Source organism: Chenopodium album, chromosome 7, assembly GCF_948465745.1.
Source record: "Chenopodium album chromosome 7, dcCheAlbu1.1, whole genome shotgun sequence".
Classification (NCBI taxonomy): Eukaryota; Viridiplantae; Streptophyta; class Magnoliopsida; order Caryophyllales; family Amaranthaceae; genus Chenopodium; species Chenopodium album.
In genome coordinates this window covers 62,105,476-62,115,114 of record NC_137840.1, presented here as the reverse complement: position 1 = coordinate 62,115,114, position 9,639 = coordinate 62,105,476, and the positions used below count along the sequence as shown (strand labels likewise).

Below are 9,639 nucleotides of genomic sequence, written 5' to 3'. Positions count from 1 at the left end.
TCTTGACTGTTTCTTTTTTTTTTTTTTTTTTTTTTTTTTTTTTTTTAATTGTAGTTTTTTTAAATGTGTATTTAGGATTTCTTTTTTCTTGGGATTATGAATATTGGATACTTAACTTCTGTAAGAAGAAAGAAAATTTCTCAAAAGGAAAAAAAAAAAAAAAAAAGCTGAGAAAAATAACCTTTAGTCTTTACTGAAATCGTTTACTCATAGTTCAATTGTTAAATTGTTTGTTATATGCATTAATATCAAATGTAGTTTTATCTTGAATCAAATCAAGCAGCGATTCTAGATACTAGTATTGTAGGTATTCATTCCAAATTACAGTTTACATAAATTTATTTTTTACCATTCTAATAAATATAAATATAGAAGAAATTGCATATGAAAAATTCTAACATAGTACAATACATGCCTCTAATTACTGATTAATTCACTGGAGTACTGATTAGATTATTAGAGTAGTATGCAAGTAGTTCATGATTTGTATGATTAAATTAATGTACACTTATTTCTTTGTCCTCATCTATTTATCAATATCTTGTCTATTGTATTCTCTCTCTCTCTCTCTTTTTTTTTTTTTTATTATTATTTTTTTTTACAACATTTGTCAATTTTGAATAAAATTTGGCCAGATATCTTCCATACTTCTGGATACCTGATGTCTGGAGTTGTCACATTTTTGAAGACAACAATGTTGATATGTTTTAGCTCTTTTGTTTCTTTTGACTCCATACTTCTCTTCTTCATTATGTGACGAACTATTAGTCACAAACTCTTTAATAAGGAAACAAATCGGAGTTAGGGCCTGTTTTGATTTACTGAATTAAGCTGAATTTAATTGAACTGAACTGACTTGAGTTGAACTGAACAGAGCTGGACTGTTTATGAGAAAAGGAAATTAGGAACTGAACTGGATTGATTGGAGTTATGACCTATTCTCATTGACTAAACTCAGCTGAGCTGAACTTAACTTAACTGAACTGAGCTGACCTGAACTGAATTGAACTGAACTGAGCTGAGCTGAATTTCAACGTAAAAGAACAAGCCTTTAAACTGAACTGAACTAAACTAAAATGAATTAGGCTAAAAAGAACATACCCTTAATCCAAGACTAGAACTTGAATATCTTGATACTCTTTGACCTTGTGGTATCAACTCAAAATCATTTAAAAATATGTTTCAAATATCCTTTCAGCATTATGCATTTTTAATTATATCAAATTATTACTTAAAAAAAAAAAATGAACTAATATTTTATTGGAAAATTATTTTACTCTGTATTATATAACGAAGAGAGTATTATGCAGGGGAGGCCGCAATTCTCTGTGGTGTTGACCGTTGTGCCAAAAGACAAAGCTTTGTAATGGCTAAAAATCAGAATAAATAAATAAAAATAAAAAATAATGTGAGATTTTACATGAGAAAGAGTGAGGCCAGGCTGTGTGTTTGGAATAGTTGTCTCCTAAGAAGCAGGCAATAAATATTTGTAAGTATTAGAAACGTAATTAAACAATAAAGATTACTCCTTAATTACACTCGATCTTCACAATCCTAGTCAAGCAAGCAAAACATCCCCATCTTACACATTTTTTACGTTAACTACTCTTCCAAATTTTATCATTTGTCTATCAATTTTAATCATTCATGCTTCAATGCAAGATTTGACAATAGTCAACAACTCATTATAGGATGCAAGTGCGTATACAGTTGTATTAGGGTGACTGTTAACTTGTTTTAATTATCTTTGTACATATATTAAGAAGTCATTTATAAGAGATAAGTAAATTCTTTACTGTATTTTGTGAAGAGAACAACTTGATAAAAAAAAAAAAAATAAATAAATAAATATTAGGTGATTTTCATTAAAGGTAACTTCAAATTTTTTTGTTTTTTTTTTAAATATCCATCACACAATATTTATTGTACACAGTCTAATTTATAAACTTGTGACTAAGGGCATGTTCTCATACGTTGAAATTTAGTTTAGTTCAGTTCAGTTCAGTTCAGCTCCTAATTTCCTTCTCTTATAAAATATTCAGTTCAGTTCAGCTGAGTTCAGTCAATGAGAACATGCCCTAACTTAGGCCATGTTCTTTTGAGCTTCTGGGCAAAGCAGAGCAGATTTCAGCAGAGTAGAGCAGAGCAGATTGAAGCAGAGCATATTTTATTATTATTAGTATTAGTAGTAGTAGTAGTAGTAGTATTTTTAATCAAAGCAGAGCAGAGCAGGGGCAAAGCCGAGCGGATTGAAGCAGAGCAGAGCAGCTCTAAAGAACGGGACCTTAGCAGATAAAACACAAAATACTGAATAAGTAACTAAAGAAATGAAATTAATTAAAATTTTACCATCAAATTACGTTGGAGTGTTAGAGTGATAATCACACTTAGTAATTTAACATTTATGGTAAAATCCTATAACAAATTCTCCCAAACATTTGGTTTTGTCTCTTATAGTCAAGAAAAAAATAAAATACTACTCGTAATTTTGGAATGGGTGAGTGGGTGACTAGTGACCAGCGAAATTTGACCTTATTTTGTAATTAACTTTTTATTTTATTAAATATTCTTACTCGTAATTTGGAAAGATGATACTCCGTAGTTCATAGCTTATGGATTACTGTGCTCAACACAACGTACAGATGAGTTACAGGTGGATTTGGGCTGTGGAGTTGTAGCCTTGTGTGTGGCTAATGCTAAACACCCATGCTTGCCATTTGGCGGTTTGTTTCTTGGTTCGTTTGACTGTTTCTTCTTTTTGTTACTTCACTTGTATGGATTAATCGTATTCCCTTAGGTAGACCTGGCAAACAGCCCAACAGGTCATTTCGGTTCGGCTAACATTTGGGTTGGGTACCGGTTGAGTCGGGTACAAACACTCTCTTAGGTAGACTGGCAAACAGCCAAACAGGTCATTTCGGTTCGGCTAACATTTAGGTTGGGTACGGGTCGGATCTTATACGAGTATCAAGTCAAGATTGGGGCAATCCATTTTTTTGGTAGGGTATAGGTCAGGTTGATTTTGGTTTTCAGGTCGAATTCGGGTCGATGTTATTGGGTAAATTCGGGTCACGGGTTAGGATTGCTATGTTTACTCTTAGGTACTAGGTAAATGTTCCCTTTACCTAAATTCACTTATATTACTTCTTTCGCTCTTAAATAATTGACACAGTTAAACTTGATACATGTCAATGCACTAGTTTGACTTTAAATATTACGGAATATATATTAGTGAAAATGTAAAAAAACTGATGTTATGATAAAAAAAAAAAATAATAAAAAAAAAAAATAAAAAATAAAAATAAATCTGTTTTATATATTCTGTATTACTAAAAAATAGTGGTCAAAGTTAACATATAAATAGTAAAAAAAGTCAAACGTCTAAATTAGCAATATATAACCTCGTTAGTTAGGAACTTAGGATGTAGTAATATATAACCTCTATATGCATAGCAGTATAGTAATTACACGTACTATGGTTTGATAATTATCTCATTGGACCTTTCGATGGTCTAATGATACCCACTGCTCTGTTTTTGTTTCTCTTTTGTTATACAGTATTTGTTTGACCTTCTATTAATTTCATTTCATAGAATAGTATGTCAACAACTTATTGAATTTTGACCAAGTCAACATTATTATTCGGAAAAATGTAGGTTGAATCTTTCTTTCTTTGTTTGTTAAATAAAAAATGGTACGTGTTATCTTAAATTTGGCGGATTAGTTTTGACTTGTTAGACTGCAAATTGTTGATGCCAACACGTCGTTTAATAGCTTGATATGTACAAACGACCTACTTCAATAATATATTCAACATCTTTGAGAACGTGAAGTCCTTTCTCTTTGCCCACTTGATAACGTGCCTTGATTTCTTGCTTTTTATTTGTCAATTTGATAATTCTATAATCAAGTTTCATGCTTGTTTAATTACCTTGAATTTCTAGAGGACTTAATTATGGTCAATGGAGACTAGAGAGTAATGCTTCTTCTAGTTTGAAATGATAAATTGGTTTTTAGAATATACTCCATAAACGAATAGCATATTAAAATTTAGGGTAATGTTATATGTAGCTCTAAGGGCTATATATATAAGCATTAAATACACTTTTAGAAAATTATATAAAATTAGGAATTCATAATAAAAACACGCGTAAATCAGTGTAATAGCTTGAATAACTCTTATCTTAACTCGTTGAAATTTAATTTTATGAATTTTATCTTATAAAACTTATCTGGAGTCATGAACGGTTTATTTTTCAAAACTTGGCATAAATAACTTGTTGATGGCACTAATGCCCCATAATGAAACATGACACATAAGGGTCTGTTCACATTTACTGAAATGAGCTGAGCTGAACTGAACTGATTGGAGCTTAACTGAACTGAATTGAATTGAGCTGAAATGAATATTTTATGAGAGAGGAAAACATGACACATAAGTAAATGTGAACAGGCCCTAACACCTTTTTTTTTTTTTTTTTGGGGAGGGGGGGGGGGGGGGTTCTACAGTTTTTTTGTATAACAATTGTATTAAATAAATTATGGTAGAAAAAATTGAGTTCAAAGCTAGTCACATGGACATCAACATATTTCTTTCAGCAAAAAAAAAAAAAAAAGGTAAAATATACGTAGTAATAAAATAAAATAAACATAGATATCAACTAAATGGACTTTTCAAGGCCCAATACTTAATGCCTTTTTGGTTTAACCAATCTAACAAGCAACATTACAAGAGATGCAATTAAAGTCGATCCAATAAAAATGCAAGGCCCAAATAGTGTACACTTATTATTTTTCTCTTTGTTCTCTTCCAATTCATATTCATCATAACTCCTTTCTTCCTTGATACCTTGTTTTGTTTTACAACCTTCTTCTACCTTTTCCTCAACTATTTCCTCTATTTTGTCACTCTCACCATTGATCCTACTACACACTTCTCCTTCGGTTTCTTGAATCGAAGATGAAACGCCTTCATCATCAATTCTCCTTCGTGAATATGGGACGAGTTCTCTTATTTCATCATCCTCATCACTTTCTTGCATACTTTCCTCTTGCAAAGTTTCATGATCACTAACTTGTTTTTCGTCGTTCTTGACCTCTTCAATCCTACCTCCAATCATTATACCCTCATTTTGCTTAGGCATGTAGATTGTCAACGTCGATTCATCATCATTGTAATTGGCCTTAATTCGATCCAATAACACCTCAAGAGGAATTTTAAACACCTTGATAAAATTCTTTAAATTTGGTTCATTCTTGTGCATTACCCATCCTTTCATTACCATTTCTTGCACCGCCTTCTCACCACTTATCGAAATTAGTGTTCCATCTTCATTTATGTCGATCTTGACATCTTCCCTTTTAAATCCTAAAACAACCACCCCAAAAAAATCATAAAAATCAGCAACCTTCCTATTTTAGAGAGGTAAAAAATGCATTAATACAAGATTATCATACATGGTTACATACAATGTGTTACCTCTAAGATGAGCCGTAAGAATAAACGTAGTTTCGGTCTCTCTAGATAGAAACACAGGACCAGCTCGATCTTTAGCAATTCGAAAGTCAGTAGAATGATGAGCACCTTTAGTTGTGGTAATCTTGAGGTCTAATTCAAGCTCCATATTTCAAATATGCACTAGAAAAACAAACTATATGGAAAAAATGAGCTAAAAACTATGACATAAGTACACCATATGTTATGATATGATAGTTATATTACATGATGTTGAAAGTTATATTTATACTGTACAAAAAATATTGGAATCAAAGAGATATAAATTGAAATAAAAGTGTGTGTGAAAGTAAAATGTGAAGTAGGCCGTAAGAATAGAGAATAAGCAAAGAATATATGCATTTCTTTAAGTTGGCTTTTGTTAAATTTTGGTTTAAGTTTGGTTGCCTTAGCTTGGCGGGAAGATAACGCTTTGATTGATGCCAAATTTGCTTTTATTCAATTTATGTATACAAATTACAACCTTTATTTCTGCTCGTTTTGATTGTGAGACTTCTAGATAGATAAAGCATTAGCACACTACTAAAGATATGCAGTTGAATGTTCATGAAACTATGGAGTAGAATGATAAAATCATGTGTATGTCGTCAGTGGCGGATCCAGGATTTCTAGCTAGGGGTAGCACTACGCAATAGATAACGTATTAAAAAACAGTGAATAACTAGAACTCATAAATTAGTCGTTATATAATATAATATACTTCCTCCGTTTTATAATGCTTGCTCCACTTTTCATTTCCGGTTGTTTTAAATACTTGTTGTCTTGCTCCATTTTCTTATCTCGAAAGTTTTTACAATATTTAATTCACTTCTCTTAACTAGTGGGATCTAATAAAATGATTTTTTTTTAATTAATTTTGATTCTCTCTTTTCTAATTTACCTTCTACTAACCCAACTACCTCTATATTTTATTACTTTCTGACTATCTTTAATATTTCCTAAATCTCCGCGCATAGAAAAATAAAACAAATATATAAAAGCGGATGGAATACTATTTAGATTATCGCTTTTTAATACTAAATAATTTAATGCTTAAATACGAGCTTTAAAAAAAAAGATATGTATGAAAATGGGAAGAATCAATATAAATGGAGAGAGTATGGACGTATGGTAGATTAGAAAGCTAGTAACTCATATGAATATGAGAAGTTTAGTTTAAAAAAAAAAATAAAAAAAATATATATATTCCAAGAGGTCTCGAAAGCGGCAGGATGTTTCAATGTTGAAAGCGGCAATATGTTTCATATAATAAGTTCCACTTATAAGGTTACTAACAATATGACCATATATGGTACATAGGTTCTACAGCTGTCGTACCACTAAAAATATTTAATGTATCGGATTTGTGATAGTTACATGAATCATGTATTAGTTGCATTTTAGGTTCTACTCCGTATTCTTTTATGTTACGAAGACCATTTTTAAAAGGTTAACTTAAAGTATTAATACACCAATACATGCATACAAATATATACTCCGTAGTACAAAAGTGGGCCAAATACATGATATAATAATAAAGATTATTGCACGTGAGATTCTGTGATAAGTAAGGTTTTGTCTACAACCAAAATAGGTTTGCTAAAACAGAATTTTTGTAAGAAGAAATAGACATCCCATAATATACAAGTAATTTACTAAAGTGGTAAAGCATATTGTGTCAACTGTCAAGTATGTAGTTATGCAGTTATTTATCGGCTAATGGCTGTATTTGGCAAACAACTTATTTGAGCAAAATTAGCTTATTGATTATAAAATAAGCTACTTTATCGGCTAATGTTTTATGAAATACAATGTTTTTAAGAATTATTAATCAATAAGGTGTTTAAAAAAATTGGGTATGCAAAATGAAAATACATATTTTATTATGATTAATAATTCTTAAAAACATCAAATTTCATAAAACATTGAAATTACATTCCCGTAACTCTTGTTGAAGTAATTACACCAGCCGAACCATTCAAAACAAGTACCCAACCAATCAATTAGATTTTTTTCCCCAAAATTTTGTAATATTTGAATGAAAATAGTCATACAATTTAAGAAAAATATAATTTGATACAAATAAGAGAAGTTGATGAATAAAGTCATGTATGCACCATTCAAAAAAAAAAAAAAGTAGGGTATGCAAAGAGAATTATATATAATTAGATAAATTCCCGTTGAAAATTGAAGAGTAAAAAGACCGTTTATTTTAGTTTTCATCTTCAATTGAATCAAGAAAGAGAAGGAATTTAACTAATTGAATATTGTAATGAGATACATTTTGAAAAATAAAATTATCAAAAACGGGGATATAATTAAAATTAATGACATTTTTTTTGTTAATCAAATTCACTTAGGAAAGTGAATAATTTGGGAAAAAAATTAGGGAAGAAATACGTTGACAAAAAATGTCATTTGATATTTTGGAGTTCTACGGTACTATTGTAGTGTTACAGTATACACTTTTTGTTTTCTTTCTTTCTTTTTTCTTAAAAATATATATACATAGTATTACTTAATGCGAACTGTGAAGTAAATTTTTCTGGGGCCTTGTATTGTATTGAAGCTGGGCTTTTTAACAAGGGGCCCAAGCAGCCGCCCCAGCTGCCCTCCCCTTGCTACGGCCCTGGGTGTTTAGTGGAAACTATTTAAAGAGTTTTTTCCACTAAATAAGTTTCTTATTGAAAAATCTTAATTTAAAATCCTACCTAAACTACCTATTCCACAGTTAGGTTTTTAGTCATTTCACATACTCAAACAACTATAAGCTATCGGCTATTTACCAAACACAGTTATACAATCGGCTAATAAAATAAGTTAGTTTAATCAGTTAATACAATCAACCAATTAAAATAAGCTATATAGGGCGTGTTCGGCGTTAGCTTTTGAGTAGCTTTTAGGTAGCTTTTAGTGGTTTGACCAAGTCAAACCACTACTCAACAAAAAATGTGAGTGTTTGGCAAAGTAGTGGTTAGGGTAGCTTTTAGTGGTGGAGGTAGCTTTTGTGAAAAGTTAGAAACATTAGCTTTTGAAATTAGAGGTAGCTTTTCAAGTAGCTGTTGAAAATTTAATCTAAATAAAAAATTGATTTTTATATTTAACAGCTAGTCAACCACTACTTTACCGAACACTCATATCTAAATTATTTATCTTCACAGCTAACAGCTTGTTGACAGCTAACAGCTACCTACACAGCTAACAGCTATCTCCACAGCTACATCTACCTTCACAGCTATATTTTGTCGAACACGCCCATAATCAATTTTAACTTTCAATTTTAAGTTATTCACCAAACACGGCTATAATTTTTTGATACTCTCCGAGTCTCATTTATGACTTTTATGCGGAGCACGTAAACTTTATACTACTAGGATGAGACACTAATAACCGCAAAATCTAACTGAATGATTTATCACTTGAATATTACACTAATCATATTTAATGAATTTCATTGCCAATTTCAACACGGTTTAAAATCATGTCATGTAAGTAAATTTTACGAGTAGTACTCAGTTTTAAAAAATTCGAACTAGGATAAACAATCCACACCAAACAATGGCCATGTTATGAGGGGACATAGATGGGAATTCGAGGCAGGTACAAAAACAGAGGACCTCTTCCTAAATCATGCACATTAGATTGTCCTACACTACATTGGATACCATTACCATCATCACCTATTTTCATTGCTTTCTCTTCTCTTAGATTACAAGTTTAAATTACAACTCGTGACCACCAACAAAATTCTACAAACCTTAACCCTTTACTCCGTCTAGAGCTATCAAGTTAAGTCTATGGTCGGTCACAAATTAAGTCAACAATCGGCTACAAAACAAGTCTAATTAATTCGAGTCATATCATATAATGGTTTATACAGGGTTCATGTGTCGATTTAAATTGAATACGATGAATTTTTTTTTAGGTCACTACAATAATTATCGGATAGCGGGCATATGGGGTCATTTTTCTTGAAGGCCCTAAATCCACCTACCTTAAATTTTTCGCCCGTGATTGCATCATTGTAATGCTCGTGCAAATTGAAATTCTTTCAAAGTTTGGTTACAAAAATAATGAAGAGAATAAAGCCAAAACATTACAAAGAAAAAGCATGATTATTAAAATGCAAGAATAGGCAATATGAA

At 31.0% G+C, this 9,639-nt stretch overlaps 1 protein-coding gene across 1 annotated transcript; it reads right to left on the bottom strand.

Annotated features, from left to right (window-relative positions):
* Positions 1-4,509: 4,509 nt before the first annotated feature.
* On the bottom strand, positions 4,510-5,697 carry LOC145638040 (uncharacterized). Its single transcript, XM_081689013.1, has 2 exons — positions 5,480-5,697; positions 4,510-5,368 (listed from the first exon to the last, which is right to left on the bottom strand). The coding sequence occupies exons 1-2, from the start codon at positions 5,622-5,624 to the stop codon at positions 4,689-4,691; spliced, it is 825 nt and encodes a 274-aa protein (XP_081545139.1). The 5' UTR covers positions 5,625-5,697; the 3' UTR covers positions 4,510-4,688.
* Positions 5,698-9,639: the final 3,942 nt, after the last annotated feature.

Coding starts and splice junctions, on each gene's coding strand:
- LOC145638040 (XM_081689013.1), bottom strand. CDS start 5,624: ATGGAGCTTGAATTAGACCTCAAGATTACCACAACTAAAGGTGCTCAT. Junction 5,369..5,479: donor TCTTACGGCTCATCTTAGAG/GTAACACATTGT, acceptor TGGTTGTTTTAG/GATTTAAAAGGGAAGATGTC.